This window comes from Lethenteron reissneri, chromosome 44 (genome assembly GCF_015708825.2).
Source record: "Lethenteron reissneri isolate LAM-NWPU_2019-01 chromosome 44, ASM1570882v1, whole genome shotgun sequence".
In the NCBI taxonomy this organism is placed as follows: domain Eukaryota; kingdom Metazoa; phylum Chordata; class Hyperoartia; order Petromyzontiformes; family Petromyzontidae; genus Lethenteron; species Lethenteron reissneri.
Window position 1 is genome coordinate 10,703,490 of NC_083822.1, and position 18,784 is coordinate 10,722,273.

The following is an 18,784-nucleotide window of genomic DNA, read 5'->3' on the forward strand; positions in this document are numbered from 1 at the left end:
TTGTAACCATCATCACGGTTGAAATTATGTCCGTGTTTGTATATTTGTATGGCTCCGTGTACAAAAGCTTCAAATCTACAACATCATCCAGTAGTATTTCCATAAAGTGCTGCGAATTCTATTGACCCTGGAGGGAGGGGATCATCTGCAGTGACTGTAAAACGGGATTCGAACTTGCAACCGATTCAGTCCAGTGGTTCGGACCATGACCTTACACAGTCGGACACTGTATCAGCTTCACCCAGTTGGAGCAAATAAATGGTTCCTAGAGGCAAAATGTTCATGATGACAACGACGTTAAACTGCACAAGTCAAAGCCGTGGGTCACAGAAACTGCTCTCGGTTAAAACATTCCTTCCATTGCAATGATTAGCCAGGCCGGTGGGTGCCAGAACACAGCTGTAATGTCACGACAAGGTCAAGATTACACAAAAACAAAGCGACGACACATGCAGCCCTGAGCGCAGTTTTTCGGTATGAAATAAACTAAAGCAATTCACACCCGCTGAGTGCAACATTTGCCATTACAAAAAGCTGACATTTGGCACGCGCGCCCGCGCGCACACACACTTGTATCTGGGGATACAAATGCCGGTTGGGAAGCCGTCATTTTTGTCGAGTAGCGGTCGCTGCACCTAGCAGGAAGAGGCACAGAGGGTGAGAAGGTTGCAGGGGGGGGGGGGTGCTTGCAGAAGGGGAACAAGGTGACGGGGGGGGGAAGAGAATGGTGCAAGTTTCAGGCAGGGCACGCCGGGGATGGACCATGAGGTTCGAGTGGCTGGTGATGAAATGAGGAGGAGGCGGAAAGGATGCGGTGAAATGCAGAAGCGCGCCGCGTAATGTAGCGAAGGCTGCCCAGTCAACGTGGGAAAAAAACATCGTGAAATTACAAGGCAACGGGAAACATTTAAAGCATGCCATTTCAGCCACCGGAGCTATCACAACAGTAACACGGAGTCTAATTCGCCATTATCATTAACTTGTCTCGTGACAAAAGGCGCGGTGACAGGATGCTGGGCGAGTGGGCCAATGCTCGCCGGGAGGGGGTCTTGGGAGAGATGAATGCACTCGTGAAGTGCGTTCAGAGTCTGAACGCATTTCTGGAGTTGCCAGCGCACCGGCTCCAGCAAGCACATCCCCACTGCTCACACTCGGTAGATGACAATGCACGTGTGCATGTAGAACCTCTTTCACACCGTACGTAGCCAAGCGTGCTAATTGGATGTGCGGGGGGAGAAGGACAACAAACGCAACATAAATTAGTTTCAATCTAGTTGATGATTTAAAAGTGCATTGCTCCGATGGCTTCTTAATATCGAGAGGAAGAGCGTTCCAGATGGCCGCAGAAGCGCGAATGAAACCGCGCGATGCGGTTAAATCGCAATGGCACCCATGAAACGCACCGTAGTGATGATTTAATTTCCGAACAATTTTGACAGAAACACCTCAGCCCCGTTTCATAGATCCGTTTTGGATGTTATAATACGAACATTTATCGTTCTAAACGTCTCTCGTGTCGTGTTTTGGTAGCATCGTGAGAATGCACAAATGGGCCAATTAGGATGGAGCCTCGGAACCAGAACTCGCTCCGTTACATCATTCTGTGGTGGCAGAATGATGACACGTTTTTAAAACTTTAAAAATATATATTTGTGGAGGTGGCTGGGTGGCGCCGCTGTGATCCTGGGTTCGAATAGAAGTTTTAAGCCACTTGTGATTAAAATCGGCTACTCACATGGCGTGAGTTGATGGGTCTCAGCCCGGTCACCAATGATCACACACACAAAAAACACCAAACACGTTAAATTCGAATTTCAACTTCATTTGGATAAATTATAGTTCTGAGAACTGAAAATATCGGTTTAACTGTCATGCGAAAACCCATTAATGTCATGTGGAGGTCAGGTGGGAGATTGCTTCCCCTTTTAACGTGTGTACCAGAGGTCACTTGGAAGGGGATCTCAGATATAGCTGTGTGATATGAGCTTATGTGGGCCATTATCGAACGTGAAGGATCTCTCACTGCTCTGCGCACGGGTTTTCTGCATGCTTATTTCGTCTCGTGACGTGCCACCGGTAGTGCAATCGGCATATAACGAGGGAGGTGGGGTAGTTAAAATTTTTTTGCAGCTTGCAGGTAGAACGCTCAGCTGACCCAGCTGCTTGCCGGGTGACGGACACCCGGCTGTTGTAAAGAAACCATTTTGTTTTATGCATCAATGCGTGCGGCCCATCGCCCCCCTCGGCACAGAATTGCACGAAAAAACGCCACCCAGCTCGGCAACAATGATCGCACTCTTTTTCAGCCGAGAGCACAAACAGCTGGCCGCAGCCGGCACAGTGCCCCACTACTCCGGCACAGGTGGGATGCAGCCGTGGACGAGGGGTGGTGGTTGGGGGGCGGCAGTGGGCCGACGGAAAGGCTGACGGCACAGCAATTAAAACAAACGCCACTGATGGGAGACCGGTCGGAGAGCCAGACGGTCACCAGGGCGTGGTGGAGTGACGCCCCGTGGCAGCGCCGCACGCGAACCACATCCGATTTTCAGAGATGATGGCTCGAGTGTAAAACTGCTGACACGTACAGGTCGCGTCTGCATAATAAAGGATTTTGTTTGGGTTAGATCGCGTAAATATCAATGTGTCACTAAACCCGCCACCACCCGACACAGCCAATTAGTAAAGTTTGTCACCGAAACAAAACGTCCCAATTATTTACTGCTTCAGCACACCGGTGTGTTGGAGAGTAAACCCACGACATTTACTATTCGAGTATCGTGACGTTTCTTGTTGCTTCTGCGCCAAAGATAGAGTCAGCTCCGCAGCTGATGGTCACATCGACAACTGCCTCCACAGTAAGCCCTTTCGTCATTATCGCCACCGGGCATGATCTATCCACTGCTGAATCAAGGCCTCTGTACGCCAATATAACAGTCCATCTCGCTCCTGCACGGGGCATGATCTCGTCGCTCCATCTCCAAGATGGTTATTTCTCTTGGGCGCATCGTCCTCTTTGGCGGTCACTGCGTCACGGGTCTTGTTTACCGGGCCCGTCATTCCTTCTGGCTCCGTAATGCATCCGGTCCAATCCCGCTTACTTTTCTTCGATCCATGCCATGTCTTTAAAAATATTTTTGTTCTCCGCTTCAATGGCGTACTCAATCAATCAATGAAATCGGTGATCCCTTAGCTAACCGAAAGAAACAAAAATCCCGCGAGCATCTGGGTCAAAGTAATAAGGGTTACGAGCACTTACCACCGTGTCACACTCGCACCACACTTGTGGTTTCTATTTGCCCGCCGCACATCAATGCAGACAAGGGCACGTGACCGTCGGAGGCACAAGCGCCGCTGCCGCTCGCCGAGGTGGGCCTCTCCCTCTTCCGAGGGTTAGCGGTGACATCACCCGCCCGCAGGCAGCGTCTCGCTACACCTTTACCGATCACTGTCAGGTGTCGGGTTTATTTGTGTCTGGAGCAGAGAGTATTAGCGGTTGCCCGGAGGTACATTCATCAAAACACAAGTGGCACTTACCCAGGGTCTAATTTCTCATTAAATATGTTCCAGGCTGCTGGTAGGCTGGAGTCGGTGACATGTGACGAGCAGTTACAGCCAAAACAAGACGTGTACGAGATATGGAAGTGTGCCTGGTGGCAACATATTTTCTGGATCGCAGACCCAGACAGACCCAGCTGAAATGAACCCCCTGGATGAAGGGCCTTCCCCACACTCCGTGAGTCACGGGGGTTATTTCACCGTATTTCACCATGCCGGTCGGTGCCGGTTGGTGGTGGGAACGCGGTGGGGGCCTACGTTCCTCAAATTACAGGTGACCCCCCCCCACCCCGCCCGTGTTCTTACCTCATTTGAATAACGGAACAGACTCGGACGGATGAGGGCAAAAAGAAAACTGCCCTCTGTGAACTCTTGATGAGCGAGACGAGATAGCCAAACGTAATCTCTCGACGGACAGCCATGCACGGCGCTGCTGTTGGCACCTCGTTCGGAGCGGTGGTTCTCCGCACTGGAGGAGCACGGTGTGGGCGCGCCGTTGCCCGCTCCGGGACCACGCGGTGCCGTGCATGCCGACCGCCGTCAGCATTCACCACCGTCAGCCACGCTCTATCTACTGCTGACCGAAGGCCTCCCCTGCCACCCACCCCCCGCACCAAAGCCGTCGTCATCTCACACGGCCCTGTGTCTACCACACAATCCGTCTACCGAATGCCCATTTACGCTTATTGTAACAATTATTATTTCTAGGAATTTCAGTCAGGGTTTGTTGCCGCCACCGACGGTCGTATTGCGACGTTCACGTATTCTTCCACCGAGTATTGCGATACCTGCTGTCGTGATCCATATCCCCCTCAGAAGAGGGTTTGGGTCTACACGGGCTCTCACTCCGCGTTATACAGAATTATTACTGCAGTACAGCACTTACTCATCGGTGTATCCGACCTGCTTCGACACATGGATCAGGAGCATTGACATCAACGAAGAAAATGAAGAAAGATCTGTTGATAAAGTGTGGGACACAAACAGGGAGGAGAGGTGGGTGTCTTGAATTACAACCGACAGACGGCTGGAGGAACACAGACGAGAGAACGCGTGTAATTCAGAGGAACTTTAGTGACTGCAGAAAAAAAGTAAGCTGGCATGGGCAGGACACGTCACGGCTAGATGGTGATTGAGCCCAACGACAGAGTATCGAGTGGCCAGCCGAGGCAGCGAACGCGTCCGAGCGGATGTCCAGCGCGCAGATAGACGGATCGCTGGATCGCGTGACCGCGAGAGACGGTGACAACTTTGCGAAGGTGCCTTTCGTCGGGCTGGGAAGAGCGATCACGGTTAAACGACAAGCAACGCCGAGGTAAAGAAACGAAGCTAAAAATAGCTGCCTGAGAGCGGCGCGAATTAAAAATGGGGCAGAAGGTAACGTTGACACTGTCCAAACATGAAAGCGGGACGTATCGTGTGTGTGTGCGCGTGTGTACTGCTGTTTACACGCGCGTGGGTTTAGGTGTCCGGTGAATACAACATGTTCGATTGGTCGCACTCCCACGAGGGAGGCTTCTGTTATGGTGGTGGCCGTGGTTGTGGTGGTGATGATGATGATAATTCAGCCAGTTCTCCACTTGACTCCATCATTTATTTTCGTGGCTTCAGCCTGACAACGATTCGAGTGACTGGATCCGTACAGTTCGTGTGAATTTATACTCAGTGGAAACCTGTCAAAAATTACTTTGGAGGGGCCACGAACGGTGATGTATCATTCTGGGGGGGGCGGGGGCGCTGTCTCAATATATTAAAATTAAAATTTTTATTCATTCACAATTAATTTTTTTGGGTCGTATCGCGTGAGTAAAATGCCAACGGACGTTGTACACTACCCTCCACCCGGCACGGCTAATTTAATAAAGTTGTCGCGTGACAACTTCATTTTATTTGGCCAAAAACATCAATTATGAATCATAATATTGGTTTCGAAAGCCTAAGTGTTAAGTTTCCGAAAACATTTTTTTGTTCAAATGAGGCCACGGTTTAAAACCTGTGGTGAAATAATGGGGACGTATATCTACGGGACCAAGGAGTAGACACACACATTTATGTTTTACAGGGAACGCAGTGGCAGGGAAGGCTACCATGGGCCACGAAGGGACACAGTGGGATGGCAAGTTGTGACCGAAGACATCGGAGAGGAAAGACTCGGTCAGTCAGAGGCAGAGTAAAAGAGAAATCGAGATGGATTCCAGGAGGAGTGACTTCCCACCTTGACGGAATGGATAACGAGGAGCCCATGCCGGGCTCACGCATGCACCCGGCACCTACCTAGCAGGGTGTGAGACCTATGGAGGGCGGGCAGTGCCACAGGCAGCACCGACCACAATGAAGATTTCTATTTATACAGCGGGGTCAAAATGCATCTCAAGACGTTTTAAACACATGAAACACAACCCCACGGTAGGAGGCAATTTGGGAAGTGATTCACAACAGAAGAGAGAGTAGTGCCACACGCTTCTACATCAAAGACAAAGGTAAAATTCCCCCATATAGCCATAACAGACTGTTTGGGGAAAGTGCTGCTAGCGAGCACCTATGAAGGCCGGCACGGTACACAAGGGGGTGCGTGGCCAACATCACGCCCGACCGCTTTTGTCTCTCCTTAGTGATGATATTTACACGCCGCACCAGGTACTCAGGAGGCCGAGTCGACCTAGGAGAGGCCCAGTACCGGTTCAAAAATCATCACCGGTGTTGGCCACGAGCGGAAATAGAACTCGGGTCGCCGCATTCGGAGCGCAGCGCGCTAACCACACGACACTACCACTCACCCCCTTTCTACACCGCACAAATTCACACACCCTGCCTCGTCACAGACCCGGGTGCCGAATCGCGCACTCCTTTATCAAACCAGTTCGTTAGAACGTTCGGAAATCGTGCCCTTCTGCATAGTGCAAGCCGATGATCACGCCGATGCTGCGCACCGCAGATGGCGTGCGGTAGACGTCCCATCAGCAGGGGAGGGCAACCGCAAGCGAGAGAGAGAGAGAGCTGCAAAATCCCAATTTTTTTTATGGCGAAACATTAACGAGGCGAGCTCCGTGCGAGAGTATGCGCGCGACGGGGGGGGGGGGGGGCAATGCTGCGTAACACGCGGGGTGGGCCCTGCCGCGGTAATTGCCGCCATCTCCCAGACTCCGAGTTGTTTGCCAAGCTCAAGACCACATTTCTCCTTGAACTCACACCTGCTTATCACGAGGGTTAGTGCTCCAGCACGCACCGCATGGGCCCTCGATCCATTACAGACGGCCGCGTCGCAGGAAAGCAGACGGCACGGGGACTCCCTCCCGCCCTCAACATTTTGAGTTCACAACTGCGAGGCGTCAATCACTCTTGCACGCTCCCTTTCCAAGAATCTATCTCCGTCGCGACCGACAAATATTTTTCCCCCTCCGCCCCCCCCTCGCGTATTGTTCAGCCGAACGAATAACGCGATCCCGCTCCGGTGGCGCGTCCAAAGCTCGGCGGGCGCGATCCTTCCAGACCGCTTGCCGCGTGTGTCCGGCAAAGCGCCCTGGGGAGCGGGGGGGGGAGACCGCGGAACGATTAGCAGCACGAGGGGGGAATGGAACGTTTGTCTACACGGGTGATGTCACCCACGGCGTGCGGGTTACAAAGAAAAACCGGCCGGTACCAGGTGTGGACCGCAGAGACAGGGGCGAGGAGTGCGACGCGGGAGGGACACGGGGCCGTGGCGGGAGTCGGGGCAACGCAACGACGGTGCTTGATCCTCCGGCTGCCATCCAACACGGCCCTCCTCCCCTGCCACACGCGTCGGTATCAAAGCGGCGAGTAGGTCTGCGATAAGCTGTGACACAAATCCCGATGACATTAGCAGGCTAAGGCCGGGAAGGGCACGAATCCCCCGCAGAAACAACTCCCCCCACCATCCACCGCAACCCCCAGCGCACAGCTGTCCCGGCTGGCAGAGCCACGGTGCATCCAGCATCGTGGTGGCACCGCAGGGGCCTGGACACAATCTGCGCTGCTGGTTGAGGCGTCGAACACAGCCACAAGGAAAAATGTTGTTCCTGCTGTGGACTTTATACTTTTTTTTCTTTCTTCCTGTAACGCACAGTTTGATGAAAAAAATGTGGCGGCAGACCTTATTTACAAGCAAAAGTCGAAGCGTCTCCCCCGCTTCCCAACAAGTGCGGCGCTAGGCGGGGCTTTGTGCTGGAAATTACACATTCCTGAGGGCCTGGAGCAGTCGCTACATGGGACAACCACCGGTGACTCCCCACAAACCGGAATGCATTTGAATTGACCTCAATTCAAATGCATGGGCTGGGTGGACTCCTGACCAGGATCGTGACATATTTAGTCATATTCAGAATCAAAATCTTTATTTAGACTATGAAGAAAGTTAAGCAAGTGTCTACATATGAACAAATATTACTTCTTCTACGTCTCTGAAGCTGCCATAAGTGTACACAGTTCATCGTAATGTCAGGTACGTAAATGTGTGTGTGTGGGGGAGGGGGGTATTCCCATTTCTTCCAAGGCGTCTGGCCAGTGTGGACGAGCAGGACAAATACCATCAAGAGGGGCTCTCTCAGGAGCTTCCTCTGGCTAAGGCCCCTTCTGCCAGCAGTGGCCTGAACAAGCAATTGCAGGGCTGCACCTTTAGCCCTCCACACAGCATGAGCGGAAGGGCAGTCCAGGATGGTCGCCGGAGCTGCCAGCTCTTCCTTTACAGTGCGGTGCTGGAACCACGGAGGTCCACGCCAAAAAGAGAGACCTTGCACGGATACAATGTCCAATCCTCTCCACACTTGGGGAATCTTCTTCCGTTGTCATTTTTTCACAGAACAGAAACTGGTACCGTTTCGCGATTTCTGTAAACGTTTGGCCAGTGGCCAATACTTCCCCGCACATACTACCCACCAGCATGTGTAATTTCCCAACAAGGAGCATCCACCACCACACAAACTCTGGTCATCCTTACAATGGCAATAAAAGAAAGGAATAATTTCTACATTAACCATTTCTACTTGTGGTGAACATGCAAACAAGAAATGCTCTGGTAGTGTATGATGCACTGTCTTTGAAACTGATTGGTCCACACCAGAGACAGCTTCTTTCTTTAGAGCCTAGTCTTAAAGTGTTAGACCACAGGACGTAAAAAGGCGAACAGCACAAAGACAATGCCACTATCAGGAGATTGAGAGCTCAGGGCGAGCAGCTACACCATGGGACCTCCCTTGCCAGTATCAAAATATAATAATAGCTTTTACCCTCTCTGGCAATAAAACACTTTTTCTTGTAAATACGGTGGTTGTCCCATGGAACGACTGCTCTAGGCCCCCAGGAATGTGTAATTTCCAGCACAAAGCCCCGCCTAGCGCCGCACTTATTGGGAAGTGGGGGAGACGCTCCGACTTTTGCTTATAAATACGTTCTGCCACACTTGAAAATCAAACTGTGCGTTACAGGAAAAGAGAAAAAAGTCCACAGCAAGAACAACATTTTCCCATGTCGCTGTGGTCGACGCCTCAACCAGCAGCGCAGATTGTGTCCAAGCCCCTGCGGTGCCACCACGATGCTGGATGCACCGTGGCTCTGCCAGCCGGGACAGCTGTGCGCTGGGGGTTGCAGTGGATGAGGGGGGGGGGGAGTTTCTGCGGGGGATTCGTGCCCTTCCCGGCCTTAGCCTGCTAATGTCATCGGGATTTGTGTCACAGCTTATCGTAGACCTACTCGCCGCTTTGATACCGACGCGTGTGGCAGGGGACGGGGGAGGAGGGCCGTGTTGGATGGCAGCCGAAGGATCAAGCACCGTCGTTGCGTCGCCCCGCACTCTCGCCACGACCCCGCACTCCTCCTCTCCCCTGTCTCTGCGGTCCACACCTGGCACCGGCCACAAATATTCACTCAAAAGATGAGAATAGCCGACTCGGGACAAGACTAGTACAGCAGGATGCACGGTCCAATCCCCCAGTTCATTGCATGGATTCCTAGAATTTCATTTCTCTTCAGGGGGACCCGACCAGGCTGCCCACTGTTTGTACTGTTGCAACTTGGTTGGGAAATGCAATGAAATGCTTCCTTAAAAAAAAGTTATTTATATTCAGTGTCATAGAGGTGCATCGTAGATGTCTAAAAGTTTAAAACGTTGAGAGCATTCGATCAGTGCTTCCCACTCGCACGGCTACATTACCCTTATCCATGAGCTATTACACGATTAAATAGTTCTAACTGCCAAGTGCAATGTAACACATGGAATGCCGTTTGACCACCCGTGCAAGGTCCGTGAACGACTCGGAAATATTAACGCGCTAATGCAACACGGGAAACATGCAGAAAGGGGCACGGTAGTCATCTCATTACGGAAGCGATCGCTATTTCATTTGCCTCCGATGTTGCCCACATGCAGGAGGTGAACTCTCCTGTCAGCCTGTGCCGTTGCAGGCAACGGCATTTCCTCCTGCTTTGCATAGCTCTCGAGTCTCTTCTTATTTCGAGCAGGTATCCACCGGTTTGGCCAGGCTGTGGGGGGGGAGAAAAAAAAACCCAAACCTTGCGCGAGCAGGAAAATGACTACGGCTACCATTCAAGCCGTAGCGCTCGCAATCTGCCTCGGTGCAAAAAAATCCTCCCCGCTCTCAACCAGGGGGGGATGGACGGACACAAACCTCACTTTGTGGTGCACAAATCCACAACCTCACTACACCGCGTCCTGGGACGGCAGGAACACCTTCGGTGGATTTATTTTTTGAAGGCGCGCGCGCGAGGCACGACGTCACTCAGCGGGACACGTCAACGGCCAGTGCGTGGGTGAGACCAGACAGCCCCCTGGCCGTCCACTCGTTATGCACAAGAGGGCTTCAAGTTTGAGACTGAGTTTATTGTTGTGATTTTGTCGCACGGACGATGGTCCCGTTCGGCCAGCTGCCCGGCCATTTTGCAAGGGGCTGTCCGTGGTGCGTGACTACAGCGACAACAAATTCAAGGCAAGAAAACAAAAGCCGGCAGTGTTTACCCAATTAAGGCGCTGTCATATTTAACAATGACATTTTACAGGAAAAGGAGGCTGATAAAATATTATGATAATCATCATCATCGCTTATCTAGCCAGGAAAGCCACACTGCATTCAGGAGGGTCCTGCATCGGGACGTTAGACCAACACCGATCGGCATGCATGTGGTGTTTAGCTACGAGAGGAAACTGGAAAACACGGCGAAACCCCATGTCCAACAGGCGGAGAGACACACGTGTTACCACTGCCGCCACAATAACCACAACAGATGTGTGGATGTAATAAACAAAAAAAGTCGTAACGCAGAGAGAACACCAGCAACTCCCTTCGCGATGAACAATTACAGCACCCACAATGGACTGTATCTTCACCGCCTCCAGCACTTGTCCATTGCACCTGTGTGTGTGTGTGCGCGCGCCCCCGTGTACAAACAACGCTGCTCTAAGTCTCACGAGTGGGAACGCTGCTGCTGCTGCTGGGCAAACAACCCCTCGTCTTGCCGAAGCCAGGCGAGGGGAAGAGTGAAATGAAACGAGTCGGGAGGGGAAGAGGAAGCGCTGTAGCCAGCTCGACAATCCCAAGCGTCGGCACAGCTGCGTCGCTCGAAAACAATAACTGCTGCCTCGCAGGAAACACCCAGTGTGCAGTATTTCAATTAAAAGACGCTACACTAACATGCCACAGAGGAGAGGCAAGAGAGAGATCGGCCAAACGACTGGCACCCAGAGGTCGGCGAACAAGACATCTCTCGCCTGGTATACATGAGGTCGTGGGTTACATCCCGACCCTGACGCCTGCTGTATCAAGATTGTATATTTAGAGTTTGCGTTTTCTCCCCGTGGTGGCGTGGATTTTTCTCCGAGTCCTCCGATTTTGCCTCCACATTTCGAAATGCGCGTTTACAACCGAGTTCTTCACTAATTTTCAGAATGGGGACCACTTTCGCCGATAAGACATCAGTGTGAGGGCCGCCACACATTTGAAACCATTGGCTTTGACAGCATGGTGGGGGGGTGTTTTCACATTTGACCATTTACGCACTTTTGGAGCCGCACTCAAGGCCACCAGGGGCCTCCAATGGCCCACGGGCCTTGCAATGAAGAGCACTGTTTACATTATCTTGGCGCTATGGCAGGGAATCGGAGACATCCGTGCAGGATTGACCAACCTGGTTGGTTTGTGAAGGGAAACTCTATTCTGGGAGACTCGGTCAGGGTCGATCAATGGAACACGTGGACGTCACCTCCAGAATATCCCTTCCTCTGCAATTGTTCATCCAATTCAATCATCCAAATTCAGTAAATTTTTCAGCAATTGGATATTTAGGTCAATATTAGGTACATTGTATGATGTTTTTGTTTGCTATGGGAGGAAATTGGAGAGCTCGGAGAATACCCATGCAGAACCGAGGGGAGAATTCCAACGGGATAAGCCAGTTTACCGAGCTGTTATTTCTGGCCAGGTCGCTTCTGAAAACGAGCTGATGGCGTGACACCGGAGGAAGATTTGAGGACTGGTGTCAACGGTGCAACAGCAGCTGACGGACCGCACACAAGAAAGCAGGGGGTGGCAGTGTGGTCGCATTGATGGCCATGATGACACCTTGATTCTCCCACAAGCGCTAATTATTGTTGTTTAGTACGGGGGATTATTACACTGATACCGCTCGGTTAATGCATTCGCGTACTGCGCTATGAACCCAGCCACCCGAGTTAGATTCACAGCCACGGCTAACGAAAGTGGTGGATAATATCTTAACCGGTCCTGGGCTTCCCCTTAACCAGGCCGCACTGACCAGCATGGTAAAGTATGGTCAAGCAGCCTCCGCTACTTGCACGGTGTGCCAACTCATCCAGCAGCGGATTGGCAAAGGCTGAATCTTGTACTCTGCATCAGTGATATTATACCGAACACGCGTGTTGAGTGTACAAAGGACATGGGCGCACCATCACAGGTGTTACGCAAGGCGCATGTATTCACCGCAGCAGCAGCGGCGATCTCGATGCAAAAATCGACCCCAAGGCCGTGTGGCCCCACTCAGCCAACAGCATCACACGTGCACTCCACGCTCAGCCATTACAGACGAGAGAGATAGAGGTGGTGGGGGGGGTCATCTCCTCTCCAAGGATCATGCAATGTCCTCTTCCTGGGGAGACCCCCATCATGAACGCCACAACAAATGTCACCGTGGTCTGGCCTGAGAGACCCAGGGAACGAAAAAAAAACCCTTAAACCCCCACAAGCTCAATGGTGTCGGGAATAGAGTGCCCCTGAAACGGTGTGACATCATTACCTCGTCGTGAATCACGATGGACGTAAAAATCTAATGACTGTGGTGGTGCAGTGTGTGAGCGCGTGTGTGTGTGTGTGCGGTGCGCGCGTGTGTGTGTTGTGGTGCGCAGAGCACGTCATTGACAGCGGGGTTGGGGGACGTGGTGGGGATGGGGGACGTGGTGGGGATGGGGGACGTGGTGGGGATGGAGGATGTGGTGGGGATGGAAGCCGCCTGTGCCCATCAGCAGGCAGGCGCGTTAATTCACATCGCTGCTCGGAAATGACCGCGCGGGCGCACACGTACCTCGCCGCTGCCGCCGCGGGAAGCGGTTAAACCCCCAATGGTTACCGTACTAATGCCCTGAGCCACCGATACAAAGAGGGAGCCTCATGCTTACGATGCATTTACAATGTATTAATCACGCGACACCCGGCATGAACCCAGCCACCGCGCAACGCACGCCGTGCCATTATGGAGCGGAGCGCGCAGCCGCAGATAAAACAGCCCGTCCGCTGCTCTCTGAAGAGCAGGGTGCTGCCAAACTGCTACATCAAATGACACCGACAAATCTGCACATGCATCACATTTCCATGGTCATCCCATCACGTCCCTACTTTGTTGCATATTTTCGATTGCATCAACAACCCCTATACAACCATCTTATTATCACCATATGCTTGTACGTTCATTACATCCCATGAACATCCCTGCACTCCCCATTCCATTACATATACAGTTCTCTACAATCCAGCTCATCCCATGCACATCCGTGTACATCCTTCTCATGACACACACACATTTCTATACATCTATCCTATCATCACATCCCTGTACAAAGACAAGACAAAGACCCCCCGTGTAGCCTTGAAAGAATATTGGGGCAAGTGTTGTTAGCGAGCGCCTATGAAGGCCGGCACGTCACACGAGGGGGTGGGTGACCAGCACCACGCCCGACCGCTTTTGTCTCCCCAGTAGCGATGTTTTACGCACCGCATCAGGTATTCAATTGAGGCTGAGTCGACCTAGGGGAGGCCGAGGACCGGTTCAGATAATCGTCACCGGTGTTGGCCGTGTGCGGGAATCTAACTCGGGTCACTGGGTTCGTAGCAGAGCGCGCTAACCACTACACTCCTGCTCCCTGTACATCCCACACCATCACATACATCAATGCCAATGCACGCACGTAACTATAAATCAACCCAATCGCAATGAAATCCATAAACAATCCTCACATCCTACACACATCCCAACGCTCCTCCCATCGGACCCACGTCTGTGTTACACCAATCCCATGACATTAAACATTCCTATACAACCAGAACATCATCCCCATACCCCCCGTGCATCAACTCCATACACATCCCTACTCTCCCATCCCATCATCATGTCCCACCCCGACCACGACTCTAGCTGTCTGGGCTCCTGTCCATCCACCACCGTGCACCACGCATTAATACACAACTCATCAATCCCAACCTTCCCAGTGGCACCCACTACACCCCCGCAGAACAATACCAGAGGGAGCACTGGGGGAGAGGGTGGGGTTGGATATGAACAGGTTTTACTCATCACAAGGATGTAATCAACAGCTGGGGGCAAGACGGGGCCTCGAGCAGAGCCAGGACCTGAACCTGAACCATACCCCAAAATGCTCGGGACTCCCTCTGTGCCATACGAATCCGATTCGTCTCGATCGGATCCATCTCCATATCCTCAAAAATCCACCCGACTCCATCCTGACCCGATATCGGATCCGACCCATCCAGGTCCTAAAAAACACAAGATCCCACTTGTCCCATACGGACCCGGACCCTGCAATTCCACACAGACCAGATGAGACCTCACTCCAACTCTATTGCACCCAATCTCATGGAATCCGTACAGACCAGATCGGAGCTTTCTTCAACTCGATTGGACTCGATCTCGAATACATTCCATTCAGCCTAGATCAGAGCTCACTCCATGTCTACTGGATCCGGTATTACACATTCCATACAGATCAGAATTCACTCCATCTCCACTGGATCCGATATTACACATTTTATTCAGACCAGATCTGAGCTCAATCGATCTCTCCTGGACCCGATATCACAACATTCCATTCAGACCAGATCAGAGCTCACTCCATCTCCACTGGATCCGATAACACAACATTCCATTAAGACCAGAGCTCACTCCATCTCCACTCGTCCCAATAACACAACATTCCATTCGGACCAGATCAGAGCTCAACTCGATCTCTCCTGGACCCGATATCACAACATTCCATTCAGACCAGAGCTCACTCCATCTCCACTCGTCCCAATAACACAACATTCCATTCGGACCAGATCAGAGCTCAATCGATCTCTCCTGGACCCGATCACAACATTCCATTCAGCCCAGATCAGAGCTCACTCCATCTCCACTTGTCCCAATATCACAACATTCCATTCAGACTAGAGCTCGCTCCATCTCCACTCGTCCCAATATCACAACATTCCATTCAGACCAGATCTGAGCTCAATCGATCTCTCCTGGACCCGATATCACAACATTCCATTTAGACCAGATCAGAGCTCACTCCATCTCCACTGGATCCGATAACACAACATTCCATTAAGACCAGAGCTCACTCCATCTCCACTCGTCCCAATAACACAACATTCCATTCAGACCAGATCAGAGCTCAATCGATCTTTCCTGGACCCGATATCACAACATTCCATTCAGACCAGACTAGAGCTCAGTCCATCTCCACTTGCCCCAATATCACAACATTCCATTCAGACCAGATCAGAGCTCACTCCATCTCCACTTGCCCCAATATCACAACATTCCAATTCAGACTAGAGCTCACTCCATCTCCACTTGTCCCAATATCACAACATTCCATTCAGGACTAGAGCTCACTCCATCTCCACTTGCCCCAATATCACAACATTCATTCAGACCAGATCAGAGCTCACTCCATCTCCACTTGCCCCAATATCACAACATTCCATTCAGACCAGATCACATCTCCACTGATCCACCCCGACCGCACCGAACGCCGGCCGTGTTCACCAAAACCCGGCCACGACCGCACACCGCCCAAGCCACTGAGTCACTCACCTTCCGACAGTCTGGCTCGCCAGTTGTCGCATGCGGTTGAATTGCTTCTTCATGTTTCCCCGCCGCCCGTGGCCGATGCCCTGAGAAGCGATGATTCCTCCGGGGATGGAGCCGGGCTCAGAGCCCAGCCACCGCTCCGTCAAACTGCCCGTGCACGACCCCGAACTCGAACCGGCATAATCCCCCGTTCCACGTCGTGGACGGGATCGCTTGGTTGCTTCCACGGCTGTTCACGCGGCTGAAATCCTTTTCCCCTCTCTCCTCTTCACTGTTTCAACTCCTCCTCTTCGCAGTCCCCACTCCTCCTCTTCCTCTTCCCACCCAGCCTCTCAACACTCTACCTCCTCTTCACAATAACATTCTCATCCTCGGTACAGCCTCCACTCCTCCACCTCCTTCTTCGCGGTTCTTGCAGCAAGCACGCACAACCACGACTGCTACTCCTCTGCCCGTGCTGCAGAGTGAGCGAGGAGGAGGATGAGGATGGGGGTGGGGTAGCAGGGAGGCTTAGCCTCGCTTCCCTATGGCGGAGTGAGAGAGAGGGGGCATCACGCCGCCACCTCTACTGCTGATGCTGTGTTTTGTGCGGTTACCACCCTCCCCTTGCTTCTCGATCTGCTGTAATCGCCGGTTTTTTTTATTTTGTGAAAATTGTTTCGCTGCTGCTGCTGCTGCATGTTAGCTCTGGCAGCCCTGTTTGTGTGTTTTTTTGTGTGATGATTTTTGAATGTTAATGTCGCTGCCGGCTTTCATGAAGGGCAACCACGTTCAGAATGTATCTTCACCATTGTTTGTGGGGATTCAGTGATCCACCTTCATCTGAAGATTGTGAAATATGGCGACCTGGTTCGGGGGAAGCCCTTTTATTCAGCAGTGGATTGACCGTGGCTGATACTGCTCATGGTGGTAGCTGCAACGTAGGAGGAGGAGGAGCGAAGCGTGGGTGATGGATTGTGGCTCTCTGGCTCTCTGGCTCATACCCTGGGCTGGGTAGGGAAGTGCCCTTTTGTTTTCATTGCTCACATGGTGCCGTATTTATTTACGTCCTCGGCCACATCATATAACCTGACTCACGAAGCACATTTTTTTTAATCACATAAAAAAAGAAATATCAGCTTTATCTGGAAAATACCGACCAACAACATCTGCGCTCATCCAAAAGTGGTGAGTCACTAGCAGCTGTGAGCTCTCTCTCTCTTGTGTAATGTAGTGGTCAGTAGAATCACTACAACAAGAAACCTGCGGCTCTTAGCGGATATAGAGACGTGTACAGTGTATAAAGAACTGGCTTGTCAAGGGCTTTTTTTTCACGTTCACGTATTTGTTATGGTTTTGTTTGATGTCACATACCGCCCCAACTCAACCCCTTGAGAGACATGCATTTTACGAGCGTGACATGTTTGCATGCCCTGACCTTAGCTTATTGTTTGCATATCGTAATGTGATGCTTTTGTAAAGTTACCAGTCTAAATTTAAGGTTTATGAATGCCACGTGCACGGCCGTTGTGAGAAGCCCAGACACGAATAACTTTATTTGTGACTCCAGCCTAACAGAGTTTTGCCCTGCCCTCGACGCAATGCGTTTACCTGGGTCATTGTTATACATTGGGTCATGTCCTAATCTGACCCGAGTGACGCAATGTTAACCCCACTTCATGGCTATGCACTAGGAAATGAAAGTAAAGTAAAACTATATTTTATTTTACCAGGTAAGACCCACTAAGCTATATAGAACTTTTCAGAAGCGACCTGGCCACAAATAATAGCTCGAGGAAATGGAATATGGCGTGGAAATTTGAAGCGGCCAAATACTCTCAACGCACGTTGACTTTAAATGTGAAGGGGAAAACCGGATGACCCGGATAGAAATCCACGCGACCACGGAAAAACCATGCCAATCCCAAATATACAAGTGTGAGGATCGGGATTGAACCCACGCCCTCCTGTACACCAGGCGAGGTAGTTAACATTTTGCCACTGTGGCGCCCCTAACATGCAATAACATAGCCCCTAACCTTACACACAAGGTGAACCTCAGTATTTGCTTGACGCTAGCTCAGGTGGTTATCCCAGGTCACGGTTACGCCAAAGGTTATGCGGTCAGTTGCATAAAACGCAAATTGCTCTATACCTTAGGCCCTGCCACAGGAGATGTTTACTAACGGCGTTGTATGCAATCGGCCACTGGCCAGCACAAGGATGACTCGAACCATTTCTCGGTCTTGCCCAGGGGTCGTCAACCAAAACAACAAGAGCCATTTTATTAGAATTCGGTAAAATAAAAACCCTCAACATTACATGTAAATATGAGGTGGCCCTTGATAAATAACGCCACGAAGCGGTCCTTAAAGAGCCGCAGATGGATGCTCTAACCCTCACCCTAAAAGGCATTGGCCCTCATCATCGTTCATGCGGCCAACCTAGATTGCTATGCATGGGTCCGGATCGAACCCATCACCTCTGCATACCAGGTGAGGGGAGTTAACATCTCGCCACCCTGACCCCAGCTCACCTGGTTTAACGTTATTTGGGGGGGAGGGATGCTCTGACCTTGACCCTAATTGGGGTCACTCAGCTTTGAATGTCGTCGTGTCCCCTTTGGGAACGTGCCACCGGCCCGCGTGACAATCTGCCACGTGCTTCCCGCGTGCCCTCGTGCCGGGCTCAATTCCTGCGGATCCCACCCCCAGTCATCCCATCTCAGCCTAGGGGGGCTCACGCAGCCCCCCACCAGCAGTCCACTGCAGCAGGAAAAACAAGTGCCCAATACCAATACCCCGCCACACGCCACTTAAAAGTGTCGGTCACTGTCACCACGGCGCCTGTGCCAGGCCAGGTGCACTTTGAGGCCACGTGAAGTGTCGAAGGCTCGCTG

The 18,784-nt window shown here is 51.7% G+C and overlaps 1 protein-coding gene across 4 annotated transcripts in view; it reads right to left on the reverse strand.

Annotated features, from left to right (window-relative positions):
* LOC133353605 (rho GTPase-activating protein 44-like) overlaps nucleotides 1–16,643 on the reverse strand; it is an 87,604-nt gene extending 70,961 nt beyond the window's left edge. Inside the window, exon 1 of one of the 4 annotated variants that reach the window (XM_061569977.1) lies at nucleotides 15,910–16,643. In XM_061569977.1, the coding sequence (XP_061425961.1) occupies nucleotides 15,910–15,962 (53 nt within the window). In that variant the 5' untranslated portion in view covers nucleotides 15,963–16,643. The remainder of the gene's footprint in view (nucleotides 1–15,909) is intronic. The other 3 variants (XM_061569978.1, XM_061569980.1, XM_061569979.1) reach the window with 3 other exon arrangements.
* Between the last annotated feature and the right edge of the window lie 2,141 nt (nucleotides 16,644–18,784).